The 18693-nt window shown below is 35.5% G+C and overlaps 1 protein-coding gene and 1 non-coding gene across 4 annotated transcripts; one reads left to right on the top strand and one right to left on the bottom strand.

Moving 5' to 3' along the window:
- Positions 1–4931: 4931 nt before the first annotated feature.
- On the bottom strand, positions 4932–10758 carry LOC141689016 (uncharacterized). Of its 3 annotated transcripts, none has more exons than XM_074493171.1 (7): positions 10233–10758; positions 9135–9236; positions 8829–8990; positions 8669–8729; positions 8334–8458; positions 7337–7422; positions 4932–5415 (listed from the first exon to the last, which is right to left on the bottom strand). In XM_074493171.1, exons 1-6 carry the CDS (start codon positions 10554–10556, stop codon positions 7345–7347), a joined length of 852 nt encoding a protein of 283 aa, XP_074349272.1. In that variant the 5' UTR covers positions 10557–10758; the 3' UTR covers positions 4932–5415; positions 7337–7344. The 3 variants fall into 3 exon arrangements, with proteins under 3 accessions (XP_074349272.1, XP_074349273.1, XP_074349270.1); XM_074493169.1 differs by lacking the exon at positions 4932–5415 and adding an exon at positions 6326–6705 and having other exon boundaries at positions 10233–10756; XM_074493172.1 differs by lacking the exons at positions 4932–5415; positions 8829–8990 and adding an exon at positions 6323–6705.
- A 7477-nt stretch (positions 10759–18235) lies between these two features.
- On the top strand, positions 18236–18342 carry LOC141694639 (small nucleolar RNA R71). The gene has a single exon (XR_012563927.1). It is a non-coding gene; the product is annotated as a small nucleolar RNA R71 (small nucleolar RNA).
- The last annotated feature ends 351 nt before the right edge of the window (positions 18343–18693 follow it).

The following is an 18693-nucleotide window of genomic DNA, read 5'->3' as shown; positions in this document are numbered from 1 at the left end:
ACACATAATCGCCCTGAAGAATGTCCCATAACAGCCGTGCACGCTCCACAGTAATCTCATGCACATGTGAAGATGGCATGATGTTAGCACAATTAAACGCGTTCCATGCACGGGCGAACCTGTTCATGCTGGAAGCCGGGAACGTAGAATACTCGGTCATACCCCTCTTGATCTTCCAGTGAGTGTCGGGCTGGCATAGCGTAACAATAATAAGATCCAGATCAAAGTCCTCTGGTGTCTTATCCTTCCACCTGTCTTGCCCGACCTTCCTTGCGAGCTGCTCAATCACCGTCTTGATAGCCTCTGCACTGTACTCCACAGTCCTCCCTCGAACCACCGTGAAACCATTTTTCTCAGCCTTCGCGTTCGCATAGAACTCGCGAACAACACTCATGGGCACAACAGCGGGAGCCTTACAAAAAGGAACCCAGCCCATCTCCGGAATTATCTCCAATAGCTTACCATCCTTCCTTGAGGCAGAAAACCTCGCTTCTGGATGATTGGCTTCGAGAGAAGCCTCGTACACTCCGCATCAGCCTCGGGAGTAGAGAACCTTGGCCTTACACCACCCACACTTGAAGAATCAGTGCTGCTGCTGCTTACTTGTGTTCTTTGTCTCTTGGGTGCCATTGGAATTGAATAGAGAGAATAAGAGTTGTGTTTGAGAGAGAATTTATGTTTGAGAATTTATGAAGTGGTGAAGAAGTTTGTGTATAAGGTGTATGTATATATAGGTGGTGAAAAGAGAATTATATATGGAATAGAAGTGGGATTTGATTATGGGAATAATGGGAGTAATGGGTTTGATTTGGAGAGGGAAATTTGGGAAGTGGGGGAGTAAAATTCGGTTGGGAATTGATTTTGTAGCAAATTCCCGATTTCCCCCCTTAAAACTGCCTTTTTTTTCTGAGTCGGGACCACAGCGCCGCCGCGCGCTAGGACAGCGCGGGCGCGCGCTACTTTCGCCAAACCGGCGTGGCCACCCGCTGGAAAGCGCGGGCGCGCCGTGTTTCTGTGTTTTCAGCGCGGCCACGCGCTAGGACAACACGGGCGCGCCAGGCTTCTATAGTCAGTCCTGAATTTTTTTCTTTTTCTGATTTTTTTTGTGTTTTTCTCCTTTCTTCTTGCTTCTTCTACCTACTATTGTACAAGAAACTTGGGTTGCCTCCCAAGAAGCGCTTCTTTTACATCGCAAGCTCGACATAGAACCTTGAGCTCAAATGGACAATAGAACGACACTAACCACCTCGCGGTTTGCCGTGTCACTATAGTAATGCTTCAACCTCTGACCATTTACCTTGAATGCTTGGCCCGGATCATTCTCAAAAATTTCCACCACTCCATGTGGAAACACAGTTTTGACAATAAACGACCCTGATTATCTTGACTTCAACTTTCCAAGAAAAAGACGGAGACGAGAGTTGAACAAAAGAAGTTATTGCCCTGGCATAAATGATTTGAGCACTAGACCTCGATCGTGCCAACTCTTGACTTTCTCCTTGTACATTTTATTGTTCTCATAAGCTTGAAGTCAAAATTCCTCGAGCTCATTCAATTGAAGCATCCTCTTCTTTCCAGCTGCATCCAAATCCAGATTCAATTTCTTCAAAGCTCAATACGCTTTATGCTCCAGCTCCACCGGCAAATGACACCTCTTACCATAAACCAACTGATACGGTGACATCCCTAGCGGAGTCTTGTACGTTGTTTGATAAGCCAAACAGCTTCATCAAGCTTCAAAGACCAATCCTTCCTCGATGGACACACAACTTTCTTTAAAATGCGTTTGATCTCTCTGTTAGATATCTCGGCTTGACCATTCATCTAAGGATGATAAGCCGTAGCAATGTGATGATTCACATTATACCTTTGCATCATAGTAGTGAACTTGCGGTTTGCACCCTCATCACTAATTATGACTCTTGAAGTTCCAAATCTTGTGAATATCTGCTTATGAAGAAAATTAAGCACCACTTTCGCATCGTTCGTTGGCAACGCCTCAACTTCAACTCATTTCGACACATAATCAACTGCCAACAAGATATACTGATTGTTACAGGATGAGATAAATGGCCCCATGAAGTCAATTCCCCAAACATCGAAGACCTCAACCTCGAGAAGCACATTAAGAGGCATCTCATCCCTCTTAGACATATTACCCACACGTTGACATCGATCACATTTCAAAACGAACTGGTGAGCATCTTTAAACATGGTTGGCCAAAAGAAACCTGCTTGCAGAATACGAGCTGCTGTCTTTTCTCCACCATAATGTCCTCCATAAGCCGTTGAGTGGGAATCTTTCAAGATCCTCCCCTTTTCGCTGTAAGGAATACATCTCCTGGTGATTTGGTAAGCTCCTTGTCGAAAAAGAAACGGCTCATCCCACATATACCACTTCACTTCATGTAGAAACTTCTTCTTTCGAGCATAAGATAAGTCGGGAAGCATGATATTACTCACAAGGTAGTTCACAATGTCTGCAAACCACGGTTCTTCTTCTTGCACTCCAAACAGCTTCTCATCGGGAAAAGACTCATTTATCAATGTCTTATCCAATGAAGTAGCATTATGATTCTCTAAACGCGAGAGATGATCAGCGGCTTGATTCTCAGTCCCCTTTCAGTCCTTGATCTCTAGTTTAAATTCTTAAAGCAAAAGAACTCATCTAATCAATCTAGGCTTCGAGTCATTCTTTGAGACAAGATAACAAATTGTCGTGTGATCAGTGAAAACTGTCACCTTAGTCCCAAGTAGATAAGATCGAAATTTCTCAAAACCATAGACAATAGCCAAAAGTTCTTTCTCCGTAGTAGTGTAATTCAGTTGAGCACCATTTAGAGTCTTGCTAGCATAATAGACAACATGAAATATATTCTTCCTCTGCCCAAGAACTGCTCCAACTGCATAGTCACTTGCATCACACATCATCTCAAAAAGTTCATTCCAATCAGGTGTAGTTATGACAGGTGCCGTGATTAAAATCTTCTTCAATGTTTTAAAAGTTGCAAGGCACTCATCATCAAACTTGAAAGGGACGTCTTTCTCTAGCAAACTGCACAATGACCTCGAAATCTTAGAGAAGTCTTTGATGAAATGCCTATAGAAACCCGCATGACCAAGAAAACTGCGAATTCCCTTAACAGAAATAGGTGGAGGAAGATTTTCAATGACCCCCACCTTGGCTTTGTCCACCTCAAGAACCTTACTAGAAACCTTGTGCCCAAGAATAATGCCCTTTCATACCATAAAGTGACATTTCTCCCAATTGAGAACCAGATTGGTCTCAACACACCTCTTGAGAACGTGTCCAAGATTTTGCAAGCATTCATCAAAAGAAACGCCAAATACAGAGAAGTCGTCCACGGACACCTCCACATTCTGGCCAATCATATCAGAAAAAATGGTCATCATACATCTCTGAAATGTGGCCGGTGCACCACACAGACCAAACGAAACTCGTCTGAAGGCGAAAGTACCAAATGAACAAGTGAAGGTAGTTTTCTCCTGATCTTCTGGAGTGATACAAATCTGATTCTAACACGAATAGCCATCAAGAATACAGTAGTACTCATGAGCAGCCAATCTGTCAAGCATCTGGTCAATGAAGGGCAAAGGGAAAAGATCCTTCCTAGTGTCCTTATTCAGCTTCCTGTAGTCCATGCAAACTCTCCACCCCATGACTATTCTTGTAGGAATAAGCTCATTCTTCTCATTTGCTACCACAGTAATTCCACCTTTCTGTGGCACACATTGAACCGGGCTTACCCATGAATTTTCAGAATTAGGATAGATGATTCCTGCATCTAACCACTTAAGAATTTCCTTCTTCACTATTTCCTTTATCCAATGAAATAGCATTAGGATTCTCTAAACGCGAGAGATGATTAGCGACTTGATTCTCATTCCCTTTTATGTCCTTGATCTCGAGTTCAAATTCTTGAAGCAAAAGAACCCATCTAATCAATCTAGGCTTCGAGACCTTCTTTGAGACAAAATAAAGAATTGCCGCTTGATCAGTGAAAACTGTCACCTTAGTCCCAAGTAGATAAGATCAAAATTTCTCAAAACCATAGACAATAGCCAAAAGTTTTTTCTCCGTAGTAGTGTAATTCAGTTGAGCACCATTTAGAGTCTTGCTAGCATAGTAGACCACATGGAATATGTTGTTCTTCCCCTGCCCAAGAATTGCTCCAACTGCATAGTCATTTGCATCACACATCATCTCAAAAGGTTCATTCCAATCAGGTGCAGTTATGACAGGTGCCGTGATTAAACTCTTCTTCAATGTTTCAAAAGTTGCAAGGCACTCATCATCAAACTTGAAAGGGACGTCTTTCTTTAGCAAATTGCACAATATCTTCGAAATCTTAGAGAAGTCTTTGATGAAACGTCTATAGAAACCCGCATGACCAAGAAAACTGCGAATTCCCTTAACAGAAATAGTGATAACACTAATCAGATAACACGAAACTGATAAACGCCAACTTTCGTTACACGAATACCATACTACCAGACATCCACAAAATAGATAGAAGCTGAATAGACACCAATTATATTGAGACCCTATATGTCTATGGAATTTGACAACATAACGGTTTAATTACAAGTTATCTATCTTGATTACATAGGCAAGTAAGATGGTTAAAATTACCTACGAATCATGCATATAAATACATGAACCTATGCTAGCATGACAAGTTCTAAATCCTTAAATTCACTGTAGCTTCATTAAAGATTAACACACTATCTTATAAGTTTGCGACGCTCATAAGACGAATACTCACAACCAATACTAGCCTATCATACAATCACCACACACTAAGGCATTGAAACAAAATAACTAAAGAAATCCATAAATAAATCCGTTAAAACCCCACGATAACGATTAGCCCATAATCGAATTCATCATCAACGTGGGTTCCGATGAAAGCATGGTATAACAAACGTAGTATTTATAACAAATAAACAAAACAAGTACGAAACAAGAGTAAGGTTCACAAGTAAGAAAACTAGCATCCAAGTTACAACTTAAAATAAAGATTCACAAGTAAAAACAAGATCTTTTTCGTCCTCGTTGAATCCGTTCTAAAACGGTCTTCTTACGGTTCTCCTTGAGCTCTGGTACGTCTTTGACTTGATATCTTATGAAAAACGACCTAAAGTTGTTTATATAGCAGCCCCATGCAATCTAGAAGTCTTCCAATTCGAATTAAAATAGAATCAGGATTCTGCAAAATTGACCCGGCGCGGCCGCGCGCTATCACAGCGCGCGCGGGCGCGTTGCTCTTCTGACATCCTGGAGCGGGCGCGCGCTTGACCGGGGGCGCGCCGTACTTCTGGAAAAATTTCAGATTTTCTTGTTTTCTTTACTGCTTCGAGCCAGCTTTCCACGAGTTTTTATTCCAACACCACCTTGACACAGGATTAGCACCAAAACAATGTTAATTCACCTGATTACTTAGATAATGCCTGAAATGCAAAAACACTAGAAAACACGTTAAAATACTTAACAACTTGAATATAAACACATCAATTCAAAATTTATTAGAGCATTATAAAGTATCATAAATGTCACTCAATAGCTATCTTCTGCATCTGTCTTTTTTAGCCCATTTGCTCATGAATGTAGGTATCACATATATGTCTAAATTTTTTTTAAGCGGTATTTGATTTAACGTCACGAAGAATACAGGTGTACTTGTAAAAAAACACGTGTAATGCATTTTAGATATTAAAAAAGATAAACACACTTTTCTTCTAAAAGCTGCACCTGCACCTCACCATTATATGCTTAAAGTATTCTCAAATCACATCGAGAAAAATAATTAAAAATAATAATTGACATATTTCTTAATTTATGTAATAAATTACAGGCAGGCAAATTATTGATGCAGCTCAGTCTCCTTATCCTCCAAGATGCAATCCAGAAACAACTTGTGACAATGGGAGAGGAGTGAGGGTTACGTGTTATTGCTGTTATGGTTTCGAATCCAAACTTTGTTACATGTCCAAAGATTCATGTAATAAAGTTTGCAAACAACCACCTTCTTTAAGTATTACTCCAAATCCATAAAGTAATATTTCCTTTTCCATTTAGAATCATTATAAGTTTGATAATATTATTGTTTGGTAATTCAAAGCGACTGTTTCTATCAGCTGTCTTACAGTTGAACTGAGTTAAATTTTACTTCACTTAGCTTTGTATCCTTCCTCATGAATAACAATCTACATTATATTTGTTGTTTATTGTATCCTTGTGAGTTGTGAATTACAATCTATATTATATTTGTTGTTTATAACGAACAAATGTGACTAGGCCTAGCAGAAAGAGGACTATTGTCTCTGAAGCCTTTTCGGTTTCATAGAAAACAAGAAATTTCAGTAGTTTCATAGAGAACAAGAAATTAAGACTTTAGGCAGAAATGTTTATATAAGTTCACAAGGACCTGCATAAACAAATCCATGCCTTTTTTCTTCAAGGAATATATATTCTATGATAAGTCATATATAGTTCCGCGCCCAAATATACAATATCCCTGTCTTTTCTTGAAGAAATATATATTTTTTGATAACTCATTTATAGTGATACACATTGCCGAATTGGTGTCTGGCCCTTGAAATTTTAACCAAGACCTGAATGGTAAGAGCTAATTTGTCAGATAAATCTCCATACTGAACCATGATGAAACCTGAACTCTTTACCTGGATAACATCAAAATAACTAAATAAATACATATTTGACACAGATCACAAGTTCCGGGGTTGGTATTCTGAGAGGATCCACCGCCTACTTATCAGAGACACCGTGAGCCACCACCGCATAAAATACATCCAAAACCTTATATATATTAATAAACTAAATCCAGGCACTTGTTTCTTCATATATTAATAAACTAAATCCAGGCACTTGTTCCATTTTACAAAAATTTAGTAAAATTTAAGCCTCAATTATTTTTTTTTGGTAAACTAAGGCATTTGTATTTAAAAAATTTATTATCTTTCTAGCCATGTCACATATCTTACTAATTTGAAGATAAGTTGGAACCACCATTTAGTTTTTCAAAGTTCCAAAACAGAAACTACTCAACCCATTTGATGACAAAAACTATTACATACAAAAATCCCACACATTCATAACAGATCATCTATCTACACTATATATAAACAAAAAATATTAGAACCCAAATCTTTTATTAATAACCAAAATCAAATGAGTAAAAGAGACAGGACCAACAAGTAGTGCTGATTAACAATAACATAAGAAACACAGGTGTAAAGACGGTTCACCAGAAAAGAGAATTTTGTAAGTGTAAAGAATATGAATATAATATACCTATAAGGCTAAGAAGATTTTGTGCCGGTCATCGGCTGTATCATCTGGCATCGACCAACAATAGTTGTAAAATCTTCGAGGCTTAGCTGCACAGGAAAAAAAATCGAGATATGAGCCATTTAACTGGAAAAGATGTTGCAGAAAGATTTAACAATATTTACTGATTTTACAACATTAGAAAAAGATATTGTCAACAGGGAAGGATCTACAGTGGGCAAATGTCTTGCCCCAAGTATCTAAAGATATGTATGTAAATATTTCTGAATTTCATCTACTGAAATTAATTTTTAACGCCCAAAGATTAGGGCCCTAGATTCTCTATAAGCAATTCTGGATTTGAATAGCCTGCACATATTTTTTCTTTAGCGTTTTCTCTATACATATTTGTTACCTGAAATTTTTTTTGAAAAAACTGATGGCATAATGGATAGGGCTTGTGACTTCAAATTAATACCTCATCAGATATAATTTGTTTTCTTTCATTATCTATGCTAAAAGAGACACATACCAACTCCCTAGCATTGCATACACTGTCAAGATTACTTCATAAGAAAATAAAAAATGGAATAAAACATTTGCTCAGATAATGTTTCCCGATTAAAGAGATATTTCTTTTCTTCTAACGTGCTCTTCGATGGTACAGATTATAGCACGTACAGTCTTACATCATCTACTTACACTTATGAATATATTACTGATATATGCGACTTGTAGAAGTTAGTTTGGATTTAAGAGGTTTATATTATTCTCACATTTCTAAACCTTGAAATCCGAGTCAAAGAGACAACCTTTTTTTACCAACAAACATCAGAAATCACGGACATTTTTAGTACATTTATAATAAAAAATGTAACAAAGAACCATGTATAATTAATATCGTTTGCAGGTGCAGCCCAATAGTTCAGTAAGAATATGAAACAAGTAACAGTACATTATTTTGATAAACAAATTTAATTCATTACTTAAATAATATTGATAATGTAAAGCATATAATAACCTTTCCATCACCGTCTTTATCAAAGATCTGAATCATATCTGCCATCTCTTTGTCTGACCAAATAAAATCATGGGCAGCTGCTACTCTCCTAAGATCTTGTAGGGTTATGCTTCCTTGTCCTCCTTCTGTCAAACATCAGTCTATTTCAATAATTTGAAGAAAGAAAAGATAACATAACAAAGGGAAGAGAATAAAAGGGCAAAAAAACAATTTTTTTATCTATATATGAAAATGAAAATATCAACACATACAGGTAACAGACTGCTTGCATCCAAATGTAACTAAAAAACCAAGTGAAAAATCTATATATATATACAGCAGCCAGCTCATATTACCATCAAATTGAAAGAAGTGCAAGATTAGCTCATCTTCAGTCATTTGCACTCTATTACTGGTCTGCGACCATAGAAGAGTTTAGTGTAAGAAGATAAAATAGAAGGCTGGAGAGAAATACTATTTTTTTTACTATAGTCACCAAACCAGGCAAAAACTAACTAATTTTTTTCTCTTCCTCCTGCCTGTATCTTCATTAACTGGTGATGTGTCCTTTATTTTATCAACATCACAATCTTTTACTCGTGTGTAAGAGCTCTTTGAAGGACTATAATCCACTACATTTAAGAAATCTGAAGAGTCTTGCAGTGACAAAGCAATTGCCTGTAAAAATAAAATAAAATGACATCCAAGGAAACATTGTCTGGTTACTGAAGGGCACCAGCATCTTATACACTTGCTAATTTCCATTAATATATATATAATGTAATCAACAATAATAAATTCATCGAAATTAATGAAGTATACCTGCATAAGAGCAGCATCATCGTCATCAGCAACAAAATCTGAGTTGCTCGAAACATTTTTATTGGCCACTTTCTTGCCACTAGTTGAATTCTTTTTCTTTTCCTGACAGCATTTTAGAGAAAACACCTAAACAATTAGATTTTATTTTTCTACATACTAAATCCATGACTTCAGTATAAAACACCTGTTAAATAATAATCAAAAATCCACAATATATAAACATTGAGTTGACAGTGTGTGTGTGTGTCTGTGTTTGGGGGCGCGCGCCATTTAAAAAACTAGTTCAGTGTAAAAATTAAATACTCGTTACACTAGCGGTGACTGGTGATTTATACTACAGTGACATGTGTGTTGACTATGATGTCTAAGTTTGCTGTAGTAAAACGTTCCTATTTATATAGTCATGCTTTACTACAAACATTTGAAATTACAAATCCTACAAACTATGTTTGCAGTGTATATATAAAAGATTTCACCAAATAGATACTAGGATTCACCACAGAATCTGAAAGTAGAATTTTATTCATGATACATATAACACATTAACCTAATAATCCAAAAATATATTTACTATAATTTGAACAATTCACCTAGTTCGTTGATACAGGCTAAATTACTTTTTCTTGAAACACAAACAAACCTATAGTACTCCAATCGTGATTATAGTAATGTGACATGCCACCTTTACTACCGTTACCAATTTATATTAATTCAACGTTTTTATATCAAGTTTAAATCTAAAATTACCCTGACCACAATGTATTGATAACTTTGTGGCTGAAATTTCTAATAAACTATTAAAGGTTAAGACCAAAACTATGTATGCAGTATGTTCAGGCCCCAAAAAAGATTAAGCATCAACATCATTAGTTTATCAAGGTTAAAACCAAAATTACATTGTATCTATTATGATTATTAAGCATCGACGTCATTACTTTATCAAGGTTAAGACCAAAACGACAATGTATCTATTATCTTCAGACCGTAGAAAATAAAAAGCATCAAGACTATTTATTTATCTAGGTTAAGACCAAGACTACACTACGTCAATCATGTTCATGAAAAAAAGATACAAAATTATCAAAAAAACCATTATACCTTCTTCGATTTGGTCCCAGAAGAATCCTCACCAACATAATCATCATCGCCATCATCATCTGCATCATTTTCAAAATCAGCATCAGGTAGATAATCTTCATCATCTTCTTCACCCACCTTTTTTTTACCCTTTAAATCTCTCTTTTTACTTTTCTGAGCGCTACCCATTAGAGAAGAGGCCATTTTATGTAACCCCATTGCCTCCATTCTTGCTTTATTCTCTGCCATTCTTTTCAATCTTTGCTTCTCATAGTCACTTACTTTCGGAGGTTTTTGCACCTCTTCTTGACCCGAATCTGACCCGGATGAATTGGAGGTCGACATTGTTGAGTTGGGGTGTGGTGATTAGAGGGGTTTAAGGTTTGTGAAAAGTGGTTGTTCTTGTTATATAACACAGCCAAAATCCCTAGCTTTCCCGCAAAAATTCCCAAATCCTTGGTTGTTCTTGTTATATAACACAGCCAAAAATCCCTAGCTTTCCCGCAAAAATTCCCAAATCCTTGAATTGCAACCCTTCACTTATTTCCGAAAAAAAAAATCTTTACTCTTGTCCTACTATTTAGGGGTCATTTGTTAAATCTAAATCATTTTTTTTGGACGATTAAAATTTGAAGGATTGATAATCTGAATGCTGGACTGTTAATCCTGTTTGGTAAATAAATATCTAAATTTCTGAACGATAATATTTGTTGATCATATCCTTACGTATATGTAAAAATTAATTTGTATTTTAATCTTAATAATCAATAACAATTTTCACGTATTTTGAAAATTTAATAATAAAAACATAAATATATTTTGAATAAATATTATCCATTTAAAGATTTAAATAGTAAATAATATTTTCAGTCGTAAACATGAAAAATATATAATTTTAAGTTTAATTTTAAAATTATTAAACAAATTTTAGACAAATGTATTCATATTAAAATCCACATTATTATTTGAATATAAACATATTTAAAAACTAAAAATATAAGTATAAACGTTAAATACAATTAATAAATGGCATGGAATTTTAATTTTATACTTTTTTTAAGAAAATCACGTATGTATTATAAATAAATATATTATGTTTTTGTATTATGATCTAGTGGATTGATATCGCTTATAAAACTTACTATATCCTGAGATTACATGAACCATCCAACTATTTTTTTGAATGAGTCGTTCAGCTAAATTCTTAGCTCATCCAGCTAACAAAAAAATTTATCAAACAATGTGAACAGGTGATTCAAGTCTCGTCCAGTACTTTTGGTATGGTACAGGGTTAACAAATGACCCCTACTATTTACCAAAAAAAAAACTCACATCGTAGTCAAAATGATATTCGGTCAAGAAATTTAGTTTGGTCCCATTTTTTAAAAATATATTAATGTGGACTGAACAGACAAAATCACAAATTTTATAATATTATCCCATCAAATTAAATGTTCTATATTTTGTGGAATCTTGTAATTCACGCATATTCTGCGATTAAAATAAAATATATAATATTATGCTACATAATATTTTGTGAACCATAAGATCACTATTTTAATAAAAATTATCCGAAACATATATACATTTTATGAGTAAAACATATTATTATACAAAATATGATTAGTTTGCAGAATGTTTTACTTATAAAATATACTAGCATATAACCCGTGCGATGCATGGGCTAATTATGATATTTATAATTTTATTATTTTAATTATTTAAAAAATAAATTATAAAAAATAATAATTATATATTATTGAGATTAATAAATTTAAAATATTTATATATTATTTTGTATGTATCATGTTATTGAAGAATTCAAAATTTAAATAATTAAAATCTTTAAAAGTCCTCCTACAACGGTCTACAACCTATAGGTGGGGCTAGAGGAAGCTGGGGGAGTCTTGAATAGTAGCGGTGATGATTTTGTCTTGTTTTTTTTAATTATTTTTTAATTATTTCTTGATTTATTAATTATTTTGTTATATTATAATGTGAATTACTAAAATTTATTTTGGAAGTTACAAAAAGGTATGGAAAAAGTTGAGTGCGATTAAAAATTAAGTTGGATAATATTTCACAAAATTGGTAGTTATATTAGATCAATGATTCAATTTTTTTAATTAAATTATATTTTTAAAACTTTGTTTTGGAAGGTGTTAACGTACTTTTTAGGAAAGCGTTAACAATCGACCAAGCAAATTTCTATTTCACTTATTATGTATTAGTATTATTAGGAAGATAATTCACCTTGTAAAGAATACCCTAATTGATATAAATGATGCACATATCAAAATTTGGACAATTATATGAATTCTGAGAGTCGTTGGCAATTTGAGGTAGCTAATTATAATTGATGTATGTTAAGTTGTATGAACACAACATGAACAATTGGTTTTCTGTTCTAAATATAAAATTATTTTTTATTTTATGAGTGTCATATTTTAAATATAATATGAAATATAATTTAGGTAACCTATTTTAAAGATAATAGAATGATGAAGGATCAACAACCAAAATTTCAATATTTCGTCTTCTTCGGCCTTTTTCAGTATTTTGGACAGTTGAATTCCAAAAATAAAGTATTTTGGTCATTCTTCCTTTTTTAAATAAATATTCAGTAATTATATATGATATAAATATTACTAAATATTGATATAATATTTGACTATATTATTAGCTATATAATTAATTTATAATGTTGATATCATAAATTTGATTACCTTTTAGCATTATAGCATTAAAATATATGATTTTTAAGGTGTATATCTTGGTTTGTTTTGTAGTTATTCATAATAATTTTGTAACGTCAACTTTATTTTAAAGTAATTTTCCTGTTAAAAATATCTACTTAAACACGCGAGTTTTTAGAATATATTACATAATATACATAACATAAATAATCCTTAATTTTGATATACTATTTTATTATATCATAATTATTTTGTTCACTTGAACCATAAACTGAGGGATGATAGTAGAGTTGGCAACGACAACCAGTAAGTACTCCCGGTTGATGTCTTGATGAGAAAGGTTGTAGGTGAGGTATTTGTTTTCCGTGTGATACAATATGTTGTGTCCAACTTATGTTGTATCATAATTCTTTTTATTTTTATAGTTTATTTAATAATTAATATATGGGTTTGCTTATTGTTAGGGCGAAAACACCCGCTAATATTCACGCAAGTATACGCGTTCCCAAGTAGTATAAGATATAAATCAGATTCGTTCCAACAGAGACTGGTTAAGGTTAAGTTCAATTTATGCACCTATGCAACAATGTATGGTTATCGCTCAATACTAAGACAAATAACAAATTGGGTTTTTATTAAACTAAGAGATTATACTAAATAACATTAACTAAGAGAATTGAGTTTGAATTACTATATATGACAAACATGGGATTCTAACTTCATTAAATACTTTATTCAATAGCCTTTTCGTTCTTAACCTTAGCATGTGATGGTGATGACACTAATCGGATAACACGAAACTGATAAACGCCAACTTTCGTTGCACGAATACCATTCTACTAGACATCCACAAAAGAGATAGAAGCTGAATAGGCACCAATTATATTGAGACCCTATATGTCTATAGAATTTGACAACATAACGGTTTAAGCACAAGTTATCCATAATGATTACATAGTGCAAGTAAAACGGTTAGAATCACCCACTAATCATGCATACACATACATGAACCTATGCTAGCATGACAAGTTCTAAACCTCTATATTCATTGTCGCTTCAATAGAGATTAACACGCTATCTTATATGTTAGCTACGCACATAAGATGAATAAGCACAACCAATACTAGGATATCAATCAATCACCACACACCAAGATATTGAAACAATTAACTATTAAAATCTATAAGTAAATCCACTAGAACCTCATGACAACAATTAGCCCATAATTGAACTCATCGTCACCATGGGTTTCAATGAAAGCATGGTAAAAACAAGGTCTTAATAAAACTGAATAATAATTAAATACGAATAAACGAGATCTAGGTTCAACAAGAACGAAAACGAGCATCCAAAATTACAACTAATTCAAAGAATCACAAGTTGAAAACAAGATCTTCTTTTTCGGAGTTGTTCTGTGCTTCTAGGTCTTCTCCTTGGTATCCCAATCTTTCCGGATGATGAAAACCCTTTTTTTTAAGTATATATACGCCCCTAGTGGACCTGAACCCTTAAAATCGTCAAATTCCACTCAAAAAAGGTTTTTTCAGTGAAATCAGCAACCAACCGCACCTTGGGCGGCTGCTCAGCTCTCCTGGGCGGGCGCTCAGCTCCTGTCTTGAAAAATTTCTGATGAATCTTGTTTTGGCCATAACTTGAGTTCTACTCGTCAGAATTAGGCGATTCAACTGCCCACGCGAAGCTAATGAGATTCTCTACAACTTGAAAATGGCCTTGGCTTCCAATTCTGATCACTTTTTATCATATTTCGTTTAAAAGCTCTTTTCTTTATATAACTGATACCTGAAATGTAATAACACAAAAACACATTAAAATACCAACAAATTGAGTCTAAAACACCAATTTAAGCTTGTAATAAAGCGTTCCAAGTGGATATAAAATCCAATTATCACACCCCCAAACTTGAATCGATGCTTGTCCTCAAGCATAAACAAACTCAAAACTACAAAACAAACCTAATGCATGAATGCAACTATGTGAATGCAACTAAATGATAATGCAATCGATCCCCTCGGAATAACCATAACCAAATGGATAAGCCAATACCTCTAAGAATGCAATGACTTAAAACAAAGTTTGAACAAATTTCACAAACCAACTTACAAACCAGAAACGTGCGTGTGTGGATGCTTAACAGATATACTCTCGATACTAGATCAATAACCATAACTTATCTATCATCGAAACAATCAAAAGTTTATAAACAGAATAGACAATAAACGCATTATGACTCACAACACCTCCTTTCTACTAGAGTTATACAAGGATTCACACTATTATTGAACACATAGCAAAAATGCTTATTTGACTGTGCAATGAATGAGGTCCCAAAAGACTTATGCAATAATACCCATGTAGCGAGCGTTAGTTAGCGGATCCCAGACTATAAAAGCCTTAGGTCACTAGGCACAAAGTCCCCTAGAACTTAATGACTCGAGTATTAGAGAGCTCACTCTTGATCAATTATGCATAAACACATACATATTTTTCTTTTTTTCTTTTTTCTCTTTTCGTTCTTTTTTTCTTTTATTTTCAACATTTTCTGAATGAGTGCGTTTCGCTCCATCTCATTCAACCCTAGACTACTCAAAAAATATGAGCCGACTACTAGTCATTTGATGCCTAGCCTTACAACAACTAGCAATGAAATCCAAGTTTTTCTCCAGATAAAAAAAAATCAGTGTTTTTACGTCATTACGAGAATATCACAAATTCTAAATATAACTAAGTGATTAAATCTCAACAACAAACAAGTATGATCATGATCTAGATCAAAAGCAACCCTATAAGACTTTGTGAAAATATTTGTTTCTGGCATGCGAATCAATTCATTAGGACTTAAACATCCCTCTATTCATCGTCACTACACTCAAATCAACATCAACTTATCAAATATCATAGTTCATCTTAAGGGATCATGCTAAATATGCATGCAAATGCAACTATATGAAATCACATAAAAATAAAAAAAATGTCCTAAATGAACAATCATGCAAAAATATGAATGAACTACAACTAAACATGCAATATGAATATAAAAATATGAATGAACTACAAATAAACATGCAATATGAATCTATATGAATCTATATGGACACACACACTACTAACCCTTACATTATCACCCCCAAACTTAAAATTTTCAATGTCCTCATTGAAGGTAATAATAAGGATTTCAGGCATACCTAATTAGCGGGAGAGTCACCCTCGTCGGGTGGAGGATCAGATGGCCAATCAACCTCGCCACCAGTGTCTCGGACAACCGTACCCAAAGCCTGTGTCAAATCTGCAGTAAAATAACGGTGAATGTCATGCATGGCCTCCATACGCCTAGTCAATATTCTATACTACGCATCCCCAATACCAGTCCTATCAACTGTCTGTGGCGCATGAAAAGAACCCTCTGTAGGCACTAGAAGATCCGTCCAGCCACTCTCTACATCATCAAAAATATATCCCAAGCCCTTATCATGTGGTGCACCTAAGAATGCATAACTCAAGTGATCAGGTAGTGGGTGAAGCTCAAGTATGGGAGCTTCTTGAATAAATGGTTCAAAACGCTCCTGAGAAATTTTCAGCTCTGCTAACCCAAGAGAATCGAATGGCAAATCCAACTTCCTCTTCCACGGAGGTGCATTCAAAACCTGAATTTGCTCTACTTTAAAGCACTCCTCTTTAGCTGTTGGTAACTTTATTTCCTTGAACACATTAAAAGTGACTTTTTGATCGTAAACCTTCATCAAAAGCTCTCCTTTTTGCACATCGATCATAGTTCGGCCAGTAGCTAAGAATGGTCTCCCCAAGATAATGGGAATCTTCTTATCTTCCTTAAAATCAAGAATTACAAAGTCAGCAGGGAAGAAGAGTTTATCCATCTTGACCAATACATCCTCCACTATACCTCGTGGATAAGCGATGGAATGGTCAGCTAGTTACAATGACATGTATGTTGGTTTCGGATCAGGCAGACCAAGCTTCTTGAAGATAGATAAGGGCATCAGATTGATGCTAGCTCCTAAATCACATAAACACTTGTCGAACAACAAGTTTCCGATGGTGCAAGGAATTGTGAAGCTGCCAGGATCTTTAAGCTTTAGAGGCAACTTCTGTTGCAGCACAACACTGCATTCCTCCGCTAGAGCAACGGTCTCTAAGTCATCGAGCTTCACTTTCCGAGAGAGAATACCTTTCATAAACCTCGCATAGCTAGACATCTGTTCAAGAGCTTCAGTGAAAGGTATGTTGATATGAAGTTTCTTGAACACCTCCAAAAACTTCTCAAACTGCTAATCTAGCTTTTTCTTCTACAGCCTCTTGGGAAAAGAAGGTGGAGGATAGATCTGTTTCTCCCCTATATTACCCTTAGGAGGAGTGTGTTCCATAGTAGTCTTCCTTGGTTCCACCTCTGCTTCCTTCTGCACTTCTTCTTCAGCCAGAACTTCAGATTCTGGAATTTGAGACTTTTCAGGCTCTTCGTCTTGCTGAATTTTGGGGTTTGCGACCTTTCCAGACCTTAAGGTGATGGCGTTCACCTGTTCTTTAACTTCCCTCTTGCCTGGATTGACTTCTGTATCACTAGGAAGCATTCCTGGTGGTCGATTCAATAAGGTATTAGCAATTTCCCCTATTTGGTTCTCCAGAGTCTTGATAGATTTAGCCTGGCTTTGGCATATAAGAGCCTGGTTTTTGCACATAAGCCTCAACTCCTCCAATTCAGATTTTTCATTCGAAGATAGACCTGCATCATGAGTTTGTTGTTGAAGTTGGAGTTGTTGTCTTGGTGCAAATTGTTGCTGAAAACCAGGAGGGTTGAATTGTTTTGCTCCAAACTGCTGGAACGGCTGTTGCATCGCATTCTGATTGTTGCTCAAGCTGAAGTTAGGATGATTCCAATTGTTAGGATAATAAGTGGCAGGAACTTGCTGCTGCAATCTCTGAAAGTTGCTCACAAACTGAGTTGATTCACTAGATATAGCGCATTGCTCTGTCGTATGCGGACATGCACACAACGCACAAACACTGGTTATCTGCTTAACACCATAGTTAGCCAAAGAATCGATCTTCATAGACAACGCCTTTAGTTGAGCAGTGATAGCCATAGCTGTATCCACCTCAAAAACTTCTGCTACCTTGCCCTGTGGCAATCTCTGGGCTGGATACTGATATTCATTAGCAGCCATCAGTTCAATTAGATCATAAGCTTCCTCATAGCTCTTTGCCCATAATGCTCCACCTGATGCTGCATCGAGCATGGGTTTGGACTGTGCTCCCAACCCATTGTAAAAACAATTGATGATCATCCAATCAGGCATTCCATGATGAGGACACTTCATAAGCATCTCTTTGTAGCACTCCCAAGCTTCATATAAAGATTCTCCTGATTGCTGCGCAAATTGAGTAAGAGCATTCCTGATTGCAGCTGTCTTCGCCATAGTGAAGAATTTAGTAAGAAACTTCTGAGCAAGATCTGCCCAAGTAGTAATTGAACCAGCTGGTAGAGAGTGTAACCAACTCTTAGCCTAGTCCCTCAGAGAGAATGGGAACAGTCTCAGCTTCACAGCATCTTCAGAAACATCATTGAACCTGAAGGTGTCGCAGATCTCTATGAAATCCCTAATGTGTGTATTGGGATCTTCTGTTGGAGAACCCCCAAACTAGACTGAAGTCTGTACCCATTGAATTATGCCAGGCTTGATCTCAAAGGTATTAGCTGTGATAGCTGGCCGAACAATGCTAGATTGAATGTCATTGATCTTGGGTTGAGAAAA

Source organism: Apium graveolens, chromosome 10, assembly GCF_009905375.1.
Source record: "Apium graveolens cultivar Ventura chromosome 10, ASM990537v1, whole genome shotgun sequence".
Taxonomy (NCBI): domain Eukaryota; kingdom Viridiplantae; phylum Streptophyta; class Magnoliopsida; order Apiales; family Apiaceae; genus Apium; species Apium graveolens.
The sequence above is the reverse complement of the archived record's forward strand: the minus strand, read 5'-3'. Positions and strand labels throughout refer to the sequence as shown.